The 18283-nt window shown below is 36.5% G+C and overlaps 1 protein-coding gene and 1 pseudogene across 2 annotated transcripts in view; one reads left to right on the top strand and one right to left on the bottom strand.

Moving 5' to 3' along the window:
• Nucleotides 1–11385, top strand: part of Tsga10 (testis specific 10) — a 116672-nt gene extending 105287 nt beyond the window's left edge. The window contains exons 18-20 of the mRNA XM_090336490.1: nucleotides 1446–1550; nucleotides 1868–2014; nucleotides 11072–11385. Coding sequence (XP_090192616.1) covers nucleotides 1446–1550; nucleotides 1868–2014; nucleotides 11072–11096 — 277 coding nt within the window. The 3' untranslated portion in view covers nucleotides 11097–11385. The remainder of the gene's footprint in view (nucleotides 1–1445; nucleotides 1551–1867; nucleotides 2015–11071) is intronic.
• A 1567-nt stretch (nucleotides 11386–12952) lies between these two features.
• Nucleotides 12953–16515, bottom strand: LOC150060314 (elongation factor 1-alpha 1 pseudogene; annotated as a pseudogene). The gene is made up of 2 exons (XR_016536299.1): nucleotides 14915–16515; nucleotides 12953–13447 (listed from the first exon to the last, which is right to left on the bottom strand). The product of XR_016536299.1 is annotated as an elongation factor 1-alpha 1 pseudogene (transcript).
• Between the last annotated feature and the right edge of the window lie 1768 nt (nucleotides 16516–18283).

Raw genomic sequence — 18283 nt, 5'->3', positions numbered from 1 at the left:
TATTTCTGAAGAAATACTGAATATTTCCCAGAACATTGATTCTGGCTGTTCCAATAATCCCTAGCAACACTAGCACTCAGCACTTTGGAGAAGACCTTGATAGAATGTTTGGGGTGAAATATCTGCCTGGATAGTGACTAAACGCTTATAAAATTTGATCACCTCTAACAAGAACTAATGGGAATCTTTAGCCTATGCTAATCTATCCCATTTATGGCATACTTTCTGTAAGCCTTTATCTTAGGACCTAGGAGACAGAAAACTCATGGTCACTATTCAACAGCTTCTAGGAGCCCTGGTTAGCAAAGACCATAGAGCCAGAGCCTGTTTTCATTGAAGGATGGTCTCTGGTCCTGATAGATGTGACTGAGTCATTTTTTTCAGTTATTGTAGCTGAGCTGTTTTGATTCCTTCAACCAGTTATGTGAGATTCATTTCTCAAACTGGTGGGAGGAAATCTCCTACCTCAAGGGGTACACTGTGTTTTAGACTGGCTGGTAAGTACCATCATGTAGAACTAGCAAGCATGATAATTTTTTCTTAATCTTTCACATTTATAGTTCAGCAGTCTGTACTGCCATCCTGAACACTAGCAAAGAGGATAGAATGTTCTGTGCAAGCAGCATTCATCTGTCACTATCTTCGTGATGTACTTATCGCAGGATTTTTGAAGCATTGCTTAGGCCTAAGGAAAATCCTGCTAAACTGAAAAGTTTTTATATTTGTAATGCCACATATTAAATTTCATCTTAAGTATATATAAAGCACTCAGTTAATGTGTAAAACAGACCATATGAACCATAGTGCTAATGAATCCAAGTATTAATTTGATCAAAGTATAGATGAACATGTATTCAGTACTTCAAGGTACTTCTCTAAAAATTATTTGCACTGAGTGGATAATACATTATTGCTTCACTGTACAGAGAGGAGTTAAAAACAGAAGGTGTTTAATTGAATAAGACTATGATTACTTAATTTTTTTTTCCAATCCTGGAGCTTGAACTCAGGGCCTGAGAATTGTCCTTGGGCTTTCTCAAGGCTAGTGCTTTGCCACTTGAGCCACCACACCACTCCTGGCTCTACTTTTTTTTTAAGTGTGCCAGTTTGTACATTTAATACTATAACTGTCCATAAAAATCACAGTGAGGGGGCAGGAGTTTGGCCTAGTGGTAGAGTGCTTGCCTAGCATGAATGAAGACCCAGGTTTGATTCCTTGGTACCATGTACATAGAAAAAAGCCAGAAGTGGTGCTGTGGCTCAAGTGGTAGAGCTCTAGCCCTGAGAAAGCCCAAAGACCGTGCTCAGGCCCTGAGTTCAAGGCCCAGAACTGGCAAAAAAAAATCACAGTATGTCTTGGATATAGCTGATACATAGTTTAATGCAGTACAGGAGTCACAGTCATATTTTGAATTTAATTATCATTCTTCTCTTCATTTTCTCAGGGCCATCCAGAGTAGAGATGTGGCCCAGTTCAGAAATGTCGTAACACAACTGGAAGCGGATTTAGACATTACTAAAAGACAGTTAGGGACAGAACGCTTTGAAAGGTATGTTTATGTCTATGTAATATTTAGAAAGCATGAGTTATAAGGTAAAATAGGTTCTTTTGGACTTTTTGGTTTATTTTATTTTCTGAGACAGAGTCTCACTTTGTAGCCAAAGCTGACCTCAAATCTATAATCCTCTTAAAGTGGCCTCCCAAATGCCTATGTATATAACAAGCATACACTATCATATCCAGCTCTACAATAGGTTTTGTTTATTTCATGTTGGATTTTTAAAGTATGAACTGAGCTGCACTGATGTGACAGTTGTATTAATGTCAGTGAAGATGAAATTTTAAAACATTACCATTTTGCTTTAGGGAAAGAGCTGTCCAAGAACTTCGCCGCCAAAATTACTCAAGTAATGCCTATCATATGAGTTCAATGAAGCCAAATTCAAAATGTCATTCACCAGAACGTGCTCACCATCGATCTCCTGACCGAGGACTAGATCGATCATTAGAAGAGTAAGTCTGCTCAAGGATCTGTTCTCTTGAGAATAGTGGTAACATACCCAATGAGTATTGGAGTGAGTAAGGAAACTTTTAAACATGATTACCAGGATGTGTTGACATAAAAATAAAGATTTCCATAATTAAATTACTGCTATATCACAAGTCTCTACCAATTTTATAAAAAAAACTTTTTACTTAAAAATTAAAATGTACATGAAGTTACAAAAGTAAATATGTGGTTTACCCAGACTTATGGTTAAATTGTTTCCTGTTGTTGTATCATGTATACAGGGGTTGTCACCTACATTCACACTCCTTCAGGTCCCCTCCTGTCCATATGCAGACACACACATGCACAATGGGTACCTCTGATTTCTAAGTACCCTAGAAAGTCTTGTTTTATTCCTGTTTATATATTCTTCTATGATGAGAGCCCCAGCACACTACCAATACATTCACTACATTGATGTTTACTACAGTAAACAGACGAACTTGACTTAGAAAAGTTCAGGATCAGTCTACAATCCTTTCTTCCTACTCACATAGACTATTATCTTGCCAAAGAATTATATGCATGTGTGTGTGTGTGTGTGTGTGTGTGTGTGTGTGTGTGTGTGAGAGAGAGAGAGAGAGAGAGAGAGAGAGAGAGAGAGAGAGAGAGAGAGAGGGAGAGAGAGAGAGAGGAGAGGGAGAGAGGGAGAGAGAGAGCGCGCCAAATACAGAGTTCAAATATTACTTGAATAATTTTTCCATTCAATTGTAGTTATGGTTATATACTTTCAGAATAACATTATCCCTAAGCCTTCTTGCTCAAGGCTAGTACTCCACCACTTGAATCGGAGTATCACTTCTGGCTTTTTTTTTTTTTGAGTAGCTAAGATTACATATGTGAGCCACTAGCACCCAGCCATCTACTTCTCATTTTAATGTATACCTTAGTTTTACTTCATTTTTGAATATATAGGCTATCATGATTTTAAAAGTCAAATTTCTGGGGCTGAAAGTTTCGCCCAGTGGTAGAGTGCTTGCCTAGCATGCACAAAGACCCAGGTTCAAATCCTCAATGCTACATACATAGAAAAAGCCAGAAGTGGTACTATGGCTCAAGTGGTAGGGTTCTAGCCTTGAGAAAGTCCAAGGACAGTGCTCAGACCTTGAGCTCAAGCCCAGGACTGGCAAAAATGTGCCAAATTTTCTTAAAAATTAACATTTAGAAAGGCCTCCTCTCCTTTATGCCTTCCATTCTATGGCCCATGCCTCTAGCCCATTTCTATGTAATCAATATATATATGTATATACGTATATATACGTATATCTATATACATATATATATACAGATATACGTATATATATCTGTATATGTTTATGTAGTTTCATAGGGCTTGAAATCAGGGCCTTATATTTCCTAGGCAGGTGCTGTACTGATAAATCACATCACCAGCCCCATTTTTTTGGTCATCCATGGGGCTTGAACTCTGGGCCTGAGCACTGTCCCTGAGCTCTTCAGCTCAAGACTAGATCTCTACTATGAGCCACAGTACCACGTCTAAGGTGTAACCGAGGCTGGTCTCAAACTCCTGATCCTCCTGCCTCATCCTCCTTGTTGATTACCAGCTTGTACCACCACTGCCAACCCTTTTATTTAATTTGTTATTTTAAGATAAGATTTTGCTTTTTGCTAGAATATGTGCCTTGATCTGTAGCCTCATATTTTACATTTCCTATCATAGCTGAATGACTGTACCCAGCTTTTGTTTGAGAAGTCTTGCAAACATTTTGCCCAAGGTGACCTCAAGCCACAATCCCTTTTCAACTTCTTGAATAACTAGCATGGCAGGTATAAAGCACTTAAGCTTCTTTGCTACTTCATTTGCTCACTTAACATCTCCCATATTGATTCACAGAGTTTCTTTTTCTTCCTTTTTTAGAGCCACTTAACACTCTTCTTTGTGGATATATCATAGTTTTGCAAACAATCTCTTATAGTTGGACATGTAATTTACAATAAGTTCTACTTATAAACAAGACTGCCATGGATAATTTGCATATGTTTTCATATAATTGGGGAAGTATCTTCAGAAGAAATTCCTAGACATGAGATTTCTTGCTTAAGGGGAAATGCATATGTAGTTTGGATAGGTAGTGTTAAATCTCCCCACACGTTGTAACCTTTTATACTGTTAGCCTTATCAGCAGAGTACTATACTGTTAAACTTTGAATTTTTGATGATTGATGAGAAATAGTATTTCAGTGTAGTTTGGGGTTTCTATTACTATGATTCAAGTACCTTTTGATAGGTTTAACAATCTGGTTAAAAATATCTTCCTGAATAATCCATTTCTTTTACTAATGGATTTTTGGTCTCTTTAAGAAATTAAAAAATAAATTTTGGAGATTAGCCCCTTATTAGTGATATATGCTACAAGTTTGTAAATTGTTCTTTTGGTTGTACTTGTGATGATTTTTTCCCCAGGTGAATGTTTTTATTTTTATAAAGTCAAATTTTGAAACACTTTTTCTGAATAATATGAAGGTCTATCCATAGTTAGAAAAGCTGTCTACCAGATATTCACCAATGTTTTCCTCTGTTACATATGTAGTTTTATTTACTTTTTAGTGGAATTAGGGTGTGAACTCAGTCTTGCCCTTGTTAGATTGGAGCTTTAACCCGTGATCTATGCTCCACACCCTTCTGTTTTATTTATTTTTTTAATAGGATCTCATGTTTATGCCTTTGTGGCCTGCCTGGCCAGCATGAACAGCAATCCCCATTTTTTCTGCTTCTCACTGTAGTTAGAATTACTGGCACATACCACCACACCCAGCTTTTTATTGGTTAAGATGGAGTTTCATAAACTTTTTGCCCAGACTAACTTTGAATTCTGATCCTCTCTATTTCTGTCTCCCTAATCACTAGGATTACTAGTATGAATCACTATGCCTGGCTATAGTTTTACTTGTCATAGATTTCACTAATAGTTTGTATATGGATTGGAGATCTATTTTTTTCTTTTTCCAAAGGATTATGTAGTGGTCCTAAGATAATTTATTTAAAAACCTTGTCCCAGTGATTCAAAGTCTCTTTCTGAACTTTGTATTCATATCCTATTGTTCTGCTATGAATGGACACCTTCCTACATTATTTTAAACTTAAAGACTTTGTGGCTTTTTTTTTTTTACCTTTGTAGAAATATTACCTGATAGTATACTGGTATACAAGTTCTATAAAAGAGAGGGAAAAGAGCCCTATCTGTAGCAACTAATTTCTGTAATGTAAATACTTCTACCTAACAAGTTTCAGGCTGACAATGGCTTTAACCATGAAATCATAAAAGTTTTAGGTATTGGGCCGGGAGTTTGGCCTAGTGGTAGAGTGCTTGCCTAGCATGCATGAAGACTCAGGCTCAATTCCTCGGAACCACATACACAGAAAAAAACAGCCAGAAGTGGTGCTGAGGCTCAAGTGGTAGAGCTCTAGCCTTGAGAAAGTCCAAGGATAATGCTCAGGCCCTGAGCTCAAGCCCAGGACTGGCAAAAAAAAAGTTTTAGATATTTACAGTTGGCTACATGCCAGTCCTAAGATAACAATGGACATATGCTACCTAAGAACACTCTCTTTCTTTCTCTCTCCATTTCTCTCTCTCTCTTATATATAATACATACATATATATTACATTGAAAATTTTCTTAGGATTACATTGAGTTTATGAATTAAATTAGAGAAAACTGATATCTCAATAATGTAGGGACCATGTAATCAAGAAGGAGGTGTCATTCTGTTTGTTCAAGTTTACTTCAGAAAATTCTTGTGCTTTTCTTTATATCGGTTTTGGACATTCTTTGTTAAGGTCATTCTGTTTTAGCTGTTTATATTGTAAATGTTGTTTCAATTCATTGCATCTTCAAAAATACTATTTATTTTTGTGTGTTAAATTTTCTGTCATGCTACTGTGCTAAATTATTCTATTTTGTTATTAAGATACTTTTGTTGTTGTTGTTGTTGATCCTAGGGCTTGAACTCAAGGCCTGAGCACTGTCCCTGGGCTTCTATATGCTCAAGGCTAATGTTCTAGCATTTGTGCCACAGTGCCACTTACAGCTTTTTCTGAGTAGTTTATTGGCAATAAGAGGCCATCACAGACTTTTCTGCCTGGTTTGGCTTCAAATTGTGATCCTCAGATCTCATATTTCTGAGTAGCTAGAATTATAGGTGTAAGCTACCAGTTCCTGGCTGTCATTAAATTTTGTCTTTTATTTTCTAGGTGTACTAACAGGTCATCTGTAAAGATAATTCCTAAACCCTATTTTTATGTCTTCAAGTATATTTTTGTTTGTAAAACCATATTGCCTTATTACTATCTGAGTATTAAAGATCTGGTTGAATTCACTTGTGGAACTACGTAGCTTTGGTTATTATTATTATTATTATTATTATTATATTATTTTGCCAGTCCTGGGCTTGAGCTTAGGGCCTGAGCACTGTCGTTGGACTTTCTCAAGGCTAGAGCTCTACCACTTGCGTCTCAGCAGCACTTCTGGCTTTTTTCTATGTATGTGGTACCGAGGAATCGAACCTGGGTCTTTGCGCATGATAGGCAAGCACTCTACCACTAGGCCAAACTCCCAGCCCACACATTTTTTTTTTACAAACTTACAATTTTTATTGTAATGTATAGAGGGGTTACAGTTATTTTTGCCAGATAGTAGGTGCATTACTTCTCATACATTGATACCCCTTTCTCATGTTTTTGTCCCCAATTACCTCTCTCCACACCCTCTCCCAATCATCTTGTTTCCTTCCCTACCCTTTCCTATTTCAGATAAACAAATAAATGTGTATACAATATGCCAGGTAACAAAGTCAGATAGAGAAACAATATGAGATTAACCAAAGGGCAACAAAAGAGAAAGGAAATAACATAGTACATTAAGAACACAATCACACAAGATAAAGATACTCCAAAAACATTTTTTATAATCCTAAAGTGATTCCACAGTTCTTTAACAGTCTTTTATAATAGAGTCTTTACGTGGAATAGTCTTAATTGTTCACACTCTTTCTCTATATAAATATTGATGATTATTCTGTCTAGTGAATGTTAGGGATGAAAGATATTGCCTGTGTTTTTAATTTATTCAAGTTTTCCACTAGCTTTTGGGTTTGGAAGTTTAGTTATTGCCACATTTTATTTTATTGATATAGTTTGACTTTATTGTTTTTAATTGATATAGGTGTTATTAATATAGGTATTTTGAGTTTGTGATTCTTTCCTAATTACTATTTTAAATGTATTCCACAGATTTAGATATGTATCATTATTTTCCTGAATATTTTAAATTTCTGTTTTGTTTTGTTTTTCTTTCTTTCTTTTTTTTTTTTTGGTGGATCATATGGCTTGAACTATTGGCCTGGGTGCTGTGCCTGAGCTCTTCAGCTCAAGGCCTGAGCCACAGCCTAACTTCCAGTTTTCTAGTGGTTAATTGAGGATAAGAGTCTCTCATTCTTTAGTGCCCGGGCTGGCTTTGAACTGCAATCCTCAGATCTCAGCCTCCTGAGTAGCTAGAATTACAGGCATGAAACACTGCACCCAGCTCACATTTGGATTTCTGTTTTGTTTTTTTTTATTTAAGACTTTATTAACATTGATTTTTACATCATATTTCAAATGACATATTTAACAAATAAGTATTCAAGAAGGGAATCTTGTTCACTTTTTCTGGAGTAATAATGATAGAAAATCACTTAATTTTCAGGAAGAAGGATTTTTTGTGCTTTTGTTTAATTTTGAATTTCTGAATTGTGATTATTATCTCTAGTATGTATATTTTATGAAAAATGATGGTCTTTAAGTTTTACTAAATGACCAATATTTGTGAATAATTAACATACACTTGAGATGTGTATTTTTTCTAATGATGGTATAGTATCCAGTATATATAAAAAATTTACTTTTATTTATGTAGTTATTTTGTTTTAGTGCTTAGTTGTTTTATATTTGACCTGTTTTGTGCTGAAAGTAGAGTTTTAAAGTCTATAAAGAGTAATTATTAGTTTTTTTCATATATTTTTATTGTAATTAATAGAAGGGTTACATTATATTCACCAGATAGAAGGTACATTACTTTACCAACATTGATACCCTCTCTCATGTCTTAGTCCTCATTTCCCACCCCCCCACCCCCTCTCATCTTGATTTCCCCTCTTCCTTCTCCCATTTCAAATAACCAAATATGCATATATCCAATATATCAGATAACAAGGTGAAATACTGTAACAATATGAGATAACCAAGGGACAGCAAAAGAGATGAAAGATAACATAGTACATTAAGGACAACAATCACTCATTATATGGCTTTTGTTTCTATATCCTGGAGGTCTTTACATTTAGCAACATACTATGTGGCCTTATGTATCTAGATTTTGTTCTATTGTGAATTTCTGCTATAAAGAGTAATTATTAGTTTTTGTTTCTATAAAATTCTATGTAAGTATAGAAGTAGTCTACTGTATATAACTATATAAGTAGTCTATATATAAGTAGTCTACTGGTATATTTATTGCATAGATAGATATTCTGACTGCTATTCTTCATTATGGATTATAGCTTTTCTAAAATATTTTCAGGTTCATGTACATTTTTGTTTGGTACTATGATATTTGAGTTCAAACTTCTGTTTTCTTATTGCCTTCATTTACCTTTATTTAGCTTTGTGAGTTCCTGCTTTTTAAATATACCTCTTTTATAAGATATGGATTTGGGTTTTGCTACATAAGCTCTGTGTGTGTGTGTGTGTGTGTGTCCTAGAGCTTGAACTCAAGGCTTGGGTGCTATCCTTAAACTTTTCCACTCAAGCCTAGCATGCTACCACTTGAGCCACTGCTCCATTTCTGGGTTTGTTGTGATTAACTGGAGATAACTGTCTTATGGACTTTGCTGTCTGGGCTGACTTCAAACCATATCAGATATCATTCTCCTTATAAGCCATATTTTTTTATTTTTTATTTTTTTTGCCAGTCCTGGGCTTGAGCTCAGGGCCTGAGCACTGTCCTTGGACTTTCTCAAGGCTAGAGCTCTACCACTTGAGCCTCAGCACCACTTCCGGCTTTCTTCTATGTATATGGTGCCAAGGAATCAAACCCGGGTCTTCATGCATGCTAGGCAAGCACTTTAACCACTAGGCCAAACTCCTGGCCCTTATAAGCCGTATTTTTAATAGGCAAGTTAAAATCCTTCACATTATTGATGTGACTTTTGTTTGGCTGTAGTATATTATTATTACTATCATACTACTATTACTATTATTATCAGCATTGTGTAATATGTGCTGTGTCCATTTGATTAGTTTTCTTTGCTTTTTACTAAATTACTTGTGATGTTTGAAAAGGTTTATATTTTATTTTACCTTTTACCTTTCATTTAGTAATGTTCCCTTACTGCTCTTAATTTTTTACTGTCAGTTTTGGATGCTACCCTGTTATAGTTACCCATCACCTGCAATAGTCCAAGTGTCTAGGCACTATTCCTAGTTTTCCTAGCCACTATTCTATTTCTTGTACATCTAGTTTTTCTTTTCTAAGTTGTCAAATAGTTTTATATATAGTGTGTGCCTCTGGTACTTGATTTCTGCTAAGCAGAACACATTTAAGATTTGTCCAGATTGTTGTAGGATTAGTAGTTCTTGAATGTTCCTTTTCACTGCTACTCAAATCATTGTATGGATGATCATTAAAAAATGATTATAACCTTATAGATAGCTGTTAAATACAGTTTCATATATCCTTTTCTTAGCTTCTAAATGATAAATCTTACCAACCAATAAACTGGTATTCTTATAATATGACTGCTAGGGTGTAACAGTCACTGATGTTCTTTTTTTTAAATTACATGTGTTTATTTGTGGTATGTGGTGTGTGTGTGTGTGTGTGTGTGTGTGTGTGTGTGTGTGTGTGTGTGTGTACGGTATTTTTTATCAGCAGCAAATATTCTGAATTGTTACATCAGAGCCCAAAGACTCACTTGTGATACCCAATTATAATTGTGGTCTTTTTCTCTTCCCTTATCACCTGGCATGTAATGTCTTTTCCTGCTATAATTATGTCATTTTTTCCATATCTTTTTATTGTAATTAATAGAAGGGTTACATTATATTCACCAGATAGAAGGTGCATTACTTCACAAACATTGATATAATGATGTCATTTTAAGGATGTTATATAAATGAAATAGTGATTCCATTTCACAGACTAGAATCTTTTGACTTCTGTTATTCAACATAATACTCATTATGCCTAATCAAGTTTTTTCTAAAAATACATGTTAATAGTCCATATTCTTTTTATTGTTAAATAATATTCCATGGCCAGGTGCTAATGGCTCATGCCTGTAATACTAGCTACTTAGGAGGCTGAGATATGAGGACTGTGACTCAAAGCCAGCATAGGCAGGAAAGTCTATGAGATGCCTATCTCCAATTAAAATAAAAGACAGAAAGTGAGCCTGGGTGGTGGCTCATGCCTGTAATCCTAGCTGCTCAGGAGGCTGAGATCTGAGGACCAGCCCTGGACAATTAACACTAGAAAATGGGAAGTGGGGCTGTGGCTCAAGGATAGGGTGGTAACCTTGAGCTGAAGAGCTCAGGGACAATACCTAGACCCAGAGTTCAAGTCCCATGACCCACAAAAAAACAAAAAAGTCAGAAAGTGGTACTGTGGCTCATGTGCAGAACACTAGCCTTGCACAGAAATGCTAAGGGGCAGTGCTCAGGCCAAGTCAAATCCCAGGACCAGCACCAAAAAGAAAAAAAAAGTATTCCATGGAGCTGGGAGGAAAATAAATGATTTTTTTCAATCTCACTATCTAGCTCAGGCTGTCTTTAAAGTCACTATATGAGTCCTTGAACAAACAATCCTTGTCTCTGTCTCCCCAGTATTGAGATTACAAGTATATGCTATGATGCCTAGCCTAAAACACCCCCCCCAAAAAAACTTAAGTATTGCCAAAGTAATTCTGAAATGCATTTTAACACATGTTGAACTAAATAGCATTATTTCTTTTTCTCTTATAGGAATCTTTGCTATAGAGACTTCTGACATAGTGAGATTCTCCACATCCTTGGAAAGGTCAAAGTTACAGACGGATTTTTTTGCTATATGATTGCATTTATCTTTTGAATGCTTGACGGTGTTAAATTTTATTAATTTTGTGCTTCTGAATCTGTTCTCATGTGCCATATTGCAGTGATCTGAGATGACATATACAAACAAAAATGCATATGGCTCTTCTATCCATACAGTAATAGTGAGTGTAAAATCTGCTCACTTCACTATTGAACACTGTTTTGTTAACTATCCGGAGTAAATAAAGAAGCTTAAAAAAAAAGAGGGAAAAGTGTTTTTACAAAACTGATTTCCTTTTCTTCATTGGTATCTTATATTACTGGTTGGTTAAATTTTTTCTTTGTGATTCATATTTTCATGGCCAAAATAGGCAATTTGACAACACTGGCCTGGGACCCAATATTGCATTTTGGAACCAACCTGACATAAATTCCATGCCACAGTCTGACTTCAAAGCAGCAGAAAGTAGGAGTGTGTCAGGGTACTATTGTACCATTCTAAGACTAATTAACATGCATTTTCTACAATTGTGTTTACTTCTATTTTTAGAAAGGTAGGTGATGATATATCTGTGAAGAATGTAAGAGCTTTAAAAATTTGTATTTTTACCAAGTTTTCTTTAAAATATTAAAGTACTACAATCAACTTAATTGCCATTTTTATTATTTGCCTATGGCAGCTGTCTGTAATACAGAGAAAGAGTTGATTGATGTTCTTTTCTTTTCCTTCCCTTAAAAGTTACTTAATCTCTTTCCTTCCCATAGGCTTTGGTTTAATGTTGATATTAGAGCCCGAATGCCATTGTATTTTACTGACTCATTATTTGTATTCTTGTCATTTTAATAAAAAAAAGAAGTCCTGTCATTAATAGTATTTATATAATGTAGACAGTTTCTCATTTTATGTAGTCATTGTTCAACATTATGATAGTGATAAAGGATAGTGCCCTGATCTTGTTTAATCATTAGTATTCTGATAGTTAGCTGTAAATTCATGCCATTTATTTTCTTTAACTTCAGGTTTATTCATATAGTCTAATTATAGGTTGGTAAAAATAACTTAAAATAAGGTATCTATAATGATCATAAAGAATAATGTGCAAACATAATTGTTATAATATTAAACAATACACTTATATTTACAAAATTAACCATTACTTGGTTGCCAAGTGACCATAGTACTACATCATCACAACATTGATTTTAGTCTGTCACCTAGAACCACCAAAGACTTGAGTGCCACTTCTGATATACACTTTTATCATGTGAAGAGGCAGGATGCTAGGAGATGGGTATATGAGGATCAGGAGAAAATAGTTAAGGAAATATTTCCCTAGTTGCTTAAAAGACTATGACTCTTGTATCAGTAAGAATAAAATATTTTAATGGAAAATTATATGGTAGCATTAAAGAGGTCAACATTATGCAAAGGTAGGAAAAACTTTGTGTTTTATGTTAACACTTATAAGTTTTTTGTTAAGATAATATTCAATAACATTCATTGTTTTAAATTATATTCTGATCACTTTGACATAAATGTGTAATAAGCTTATTGATGTAGTAGAGACTGCCTAGAGTTTTACATTACCAAATCTATACCAAACATATACTTCCATTTCCTTTCTTTCTTTCTTTCTTTCTTTCTTTCTTTCTTTCTTTCTTTCTTTCTTTCTTTCTCTCTCTCTCTCTCTCTCTCTCTCTCTCTCTCTCTCTCTCTCTCTTCTTTCTTTCTTTCTTTCTTTCTTCTTCTTTCTTTCTTTCGCCAGTCCTGGTGCTCAAATTCAGGGCCTGGAAACTGTCCTTGGGTTTTCTCAAGGTTAGCACTCTACCACTTGAGCCACATCAACACTTTTAGCTTTTTCTGTGTATGTAGTACAAAGAAATGGAACCCAGGGCTTCATGAATGCCAGGCAAGCACTCTACCACTAGGCCACACTCCCAGCCCAAACATATATTTTCTTGGATGACTGAAAAAAAACCTAAGGGTTCTCAAGTTTTTAAATATGTTTAGTAGAGAACATGGATTCCTGTTATAGCAAGGGTGTTGTTAAGGGAATTGCTAACCCTCTGTGTAATTTAAATACAAAATTTGTTGTATAAAAACATACTTTAAAATTTTTTTCATTGAATTTTCTTTTTTTAATTTTCTTTTAATGTTGGGGTGATGTACCGAGAGGTTGCAGTTACATTCATCAGATAGTAAAAAACATACTTTGAAGTTTCATAAGTCTTTTTCCACCCCCTCTGGTTAATCTATCATCCAACTTTTCATTGGAAGTAGAAAAAATCCATTTGCATGAGGATCTATAAATTTGCAAGCTGTTGCTGTAAAAAGAACAGATGTTAGTTGGGTGCATTGGCTCACACCTGTAATCCTAGCTACTCAGGAGACTGAGATCTGAGGATCAAGGTTCAAAGCCAGCCTGGACACAAAAGGACCTGAGACTCTTATCTCTAATTAACCTTTAAAAAATGGGAAGTGGTACTTGGCTCAAGGGTAGGGGAATAGCCTTGAGCTGAAGAGCTCAGGGACAGTGCCCAGGCTGAGTTCAAGCCCCATGACCCACACACTAATAATGATAATAATAATAATAATAATAATAATAATAGTAAAATAAAAAGGGAACAGATGTTATCTTTTGGTCTTTAGAATATTACTAGTGGTAATAATATGATTGTTCACACTGTTAGGACAAAATTTAGGAAGAACAAACATACTATTTCAATATGTTTTGATTCAAATATTAGTCCAATAAAGTTTGGAATCAACTAAAAATATTAATGATATAAAAATAATTTCCAGTGAAAACTCAGGAGTGTTGACCACAGTGATTGAAAGTAATTACCCTGAGAAAAAAAAAGAAACAAGAAAATAAATGGAAGTCACTGGATTTATTCAGTTATGATTCCTAAGAAGTTATGAATTACTTGAAATTACAAATCCAGATTATATATGCATATACTATATATGTATATATGAATATATATGTATGTGGGGGGGGTCCTGGGGCTTGAACTCCAGCCCTGGGAGCTGTCCCTGAGCTCTTCAGCTCAAGGCCACAACCCTACCCCTTGAGCCACAGCCCCACTTCCCCTTTTCTAGTGATTAATTGGAGATAATAGTCTCATGGTCTTTAGTGCCCGAGCTAGTTTTGAACTGCAATCCTCAGGATTATAGGTGTGAGCCACCACACCCAGCTAAAATATAGTTTTGGCCAGGCACTGGTGGCTTCTACCTTTCACTGTAGCTGTTCAGAAGTCTGAGATTTAAGAAACATTACTCAACGCCATCCCAGGTAGGAAAGGCCATGAGAACTTTATCTCCAATTAGCCAACCAAAAAGCCAGATGGGGAGCTGTGGCTCATGTGGTAGAGTACTATTAGCCTTAAGCAAAAAAAGCTGAGATAGCAACCAGGCCAGCACGCCCAAAAAGTTATGAGTCTGCCATTTTCTGTCTTCTTTTTTTTTTTCATTAAACTTAGTTTTAATAGGTCTCAGAATTTTGTGACAGATTTTTTTGGTCATGTTATGTCCATTAAAACGTACTGATTTTAGGGCTAAGAGTTTGGCCTAGTGATAGAGTGCTTGCCTAGCATGTATTAAGACTTGGGTTTGATTCCTTGGTACCACATACATAGAAAAAAGAATGATGTGGTGCTGTGGCTCAAGTGGCAGAGCACCAGACCTTGAAAAAGTCCAAGGACAGTGCTCAGGCCCTGAGTTCAAGTTCCAGGACTGACAAAAAAAATACTTATTTTTCAAAACCAATAGCTTAAATCTGCCATACTCACAAAAAAGTGATCCATGAAACATTTTCCTTTCCTTTGGACGATTTTACAAAGCATAATATTGACCCCGTCTTTTACTGTTAAACTTAAATGGCAGAGACAAACAGTTCTGAGACTGTTCTACTGCTGCTGAAGACTGAAATGGCAGGTGTTGGGATAATATTCATTCAGCCTTCTGAGCTTTCTGGGCAGACTTGGTGATCTTGCCAGCTCCCACAGCTTTTTTGTCCACAGCTTTGATGACACCCATGGCAACTCTCTGCCTCACACCATGAACAACAAAATGACCCAAGGGAGGATAGTCAGAGGAACTCTCCACACACAGGCTTGCCCGGAACCATATCAACGATGGCAGCATCACCAGTCTTCAGGAATGTAGGACCATCTTCCAGCTTCTTACTGAAACAGCCCTCGTTCTTCTCTTTCAGCTCAGCAAACTTGCAAGCCCTATGCAGGTGTGACAATCCAGCACAGGGTCATGGGCCAGCACTGACTTGGCCTGGATGGTTCAGGATGATCACCTGAGCAGTGAAGCCAGCTGCGGAAGCGGGTGGATCATTCTTGCCGTCACCAGTAACATTGCCATGACAAACATCGTTGACTGACACATTCTTGACACTGAACCTCACATTGTCCCCAGGAAGCGCTTCACTCCAAGCTTGATGATGAATTTCCACAGACTTCACTTCATTATGACGCTGACGGGACCACGCTAGGTTTGAAAGCCCCAGTTTCCACTCGGCCCTCAGGGATGGTACCCGTATCACCCATTTTGTAGGCATGCTGGAGGGGCAGGAGCAATGGCTTGTCACTGGAGGACTTGTTGGCAGGATGCAGTGCAAAGCTTTGAGCAGCTTGGTTCCATTGGCACTGTCATCCTTACAGGTGACTTGCCATCCCTTGAACCAAGGCATATTGGCACTTGGCTCCAGCGTGTGATCACCATTCCGACTAGAAATTGGCACAAATGGTACTCTGTCAGGGTTGTCACCACTTTTCCTAATGTAGGTGCTGACTGAAACTAACCATTTCCTCCTATCTCTTCTGGCTGTAGGGTGGTTCAGTGGAATCCATTTTGTTAACAGTGACGACGAGCTGTTTCACACCCAATGTGTAAGCCAGAAGGCCATGCTCACCGGTTTGCCCATTCTCGGAGATACCAGCTTCAAAGTTACCAACACCAGCAGCAACCATCAGGACAAGCATAGTTAGCCTGGGATGTGCCTGTGATGATTTTCTTGATAAAATCTATTCTGAGGCATCCACAATGGTCATGTAATACTTTCTGTTGTCAAATGTCCACAGGGAGATGTCAATGGTGATACCATGCTCATGCTCAGCCTTCCATTTATCCCAGGCATACTTGAGGCAGCCCTTTCCCATCTCAGCAGCTGCCTTCTCAGCTTCTCAATAGTTCTTTTGTCCATGTCACCACATTTGTACATTAGATGTGGTGGACTTGTAGAATTGACATGTCCCGTGATGACAATGTTGATATCATCATTTCCTTTTCCACTTTGGCCTTGACTTGTGGTAGTTTTCAAAGAAGTATCATTCTGCTTGCAAACTCCTTGCAAAAGGCTTGTTTCTTCTAACAGATTTTTCCATTAAGTCTTTGCCATAGCCTTTCACATAGTTTCTTCAGCTCCCAGTGCTGTGTGCAAAGCCACATTTATTGCACAACCAGAAATAGTTTACAACTTAGTTTATAAATTTTATTTATTTTTGTGAAATAAAGTGAGAGCTACTAATTAAACCTTCAAAATTCATATATCTATAGTGTTCTCTTTAAAAGTAATCATAGCAAACCAAAAGTTATCAGCTGAAACAAGCTGTGATTCAGAGCAGAATAATCAGCCATTGAGATTTAAACTTTTAGGTGCCAGTGCCCCACACCCGTAATCCTAGCTACTCAGAAGGCTGAGATCTGAGGCTCACCATTTGAAGCCATGAAACTCTTAATCGGCAAAAAAAAAAGCTGGAAGTAAAATCTGGCTCAAGTGGTAGAGCACCAGTCTTGAGTAGCAAAAATGCTAAGGCACAGTTTTTAGGGCTGCCCTTAGTTCAAGCTCTGGTATCAGCACACACACATACCTACACACATGGTTATAACCCTTCAGATTTTTTCTTGGCTTTGCTTCAGAATTTATTTCCTAAGGTTAAAAAAATCTCAGGATAATTAGACCAATTATTCAATTTCCTTGATATATTAATTAATTCCTTGCCCTTGAACATCTTATTACAAAAACTGAGCAAGTTAGCCTAATTATATTTACATTTTCTGTAATTCCTTAATGAAATTTAAGAGCATTTAATATTTTTTATAAAAAAGATTGAAATTTCAAAGCAAATTCAAGATTTTATGATCCCCACAGAATTCTATCTTGACTGTCATTATCAATGTTCTTTAAATACCAATTTCAAGCACATTGCTGATAAGATAATATATAAACCTGAACTAACTTTTCCCCCAGTGTGTTGTCTGTGGGGTGTGTGTGTGCGTGTGTGTGTGTGTGTGATCGTATGATCCTCAGACTTGCACTTAGGGCTTGGGCTTTAGCTCTGCGATTTTTTACTCAAGGCTAGCACTCAGTCACTTGAGCTACAGCTCCACTTCCAGAATTTTTGGTGCTTAATCGGAGATAAGAGTAAGTACTTTCCTGGCTGGGCTGATTCTGACACATGATTCTCAGATCTCAGCCTCCCAAATAGTGAGGATTACAGGCATGAGCTGCTGGCGTCCAACCTCCAGTGTGTTCTTTAATTGGAAAGACACCCTTGGCCTTTTAAGGACTGTGTATGTATATTACATATACATTATAGTTTATCAAATATAATGTTAATAATGTGATTACAGAACAGAAGGCATTTTGATATACTTTTATTTAATTAATAGAAGGGTTACATTATATTCACCAGATAGAAGGTGCACTACTTCACACTACCTCATGTGCACTACCTTTCCTCATATTTTTGTCCCCATTTCCCTCCCCACCCCTCATCTTTCCCCCCTTCCCTATCCTATTTTAAATAAACAAATGTATATACAATATATCAAATAACAAGGTAAGATACTGTAACAATATGAGATAACCAAGGGACAGCAAAAGAGATGAGAAATAACATAGTACATTAAGGACAACAATCACTCGTTATATGTATGGCTCTTGTTTCTATATCCTGGAGGTCCTTTCATTTAGTTTCATCCTATATGGCCTTATGTATCTAAGTTTTGCCCTATTGTAAACCTCTGCTAGGAGAGTCCAAGATTTATATTAATTATGACAAATGAGGGAAACCTTTGGGCCTATGTTCTTTTGAATCTGGCTTACTTTGCTTAATATGATTTTTTCTATGTCTTTCCATTTCCTT

This window comes from Megascapheus bottae, chromosome 7 (assembly GCF_031878675.1).
Source record: "Megascapheus bottae isolate mThoBot1 chromosome 7, mThoBot2.hap1, whole genome shotgun sequence".
NCBI lineage: Eukaryota > Metazoa > Chordata > Mammalia > Rodentia > Geomyidae > Megascapheus > Megascapheus bottae.
Note: the sequence above shows the minus strand (reverse complement) of the source record. Positions and strands in the feature narration are given on the sequence as shown.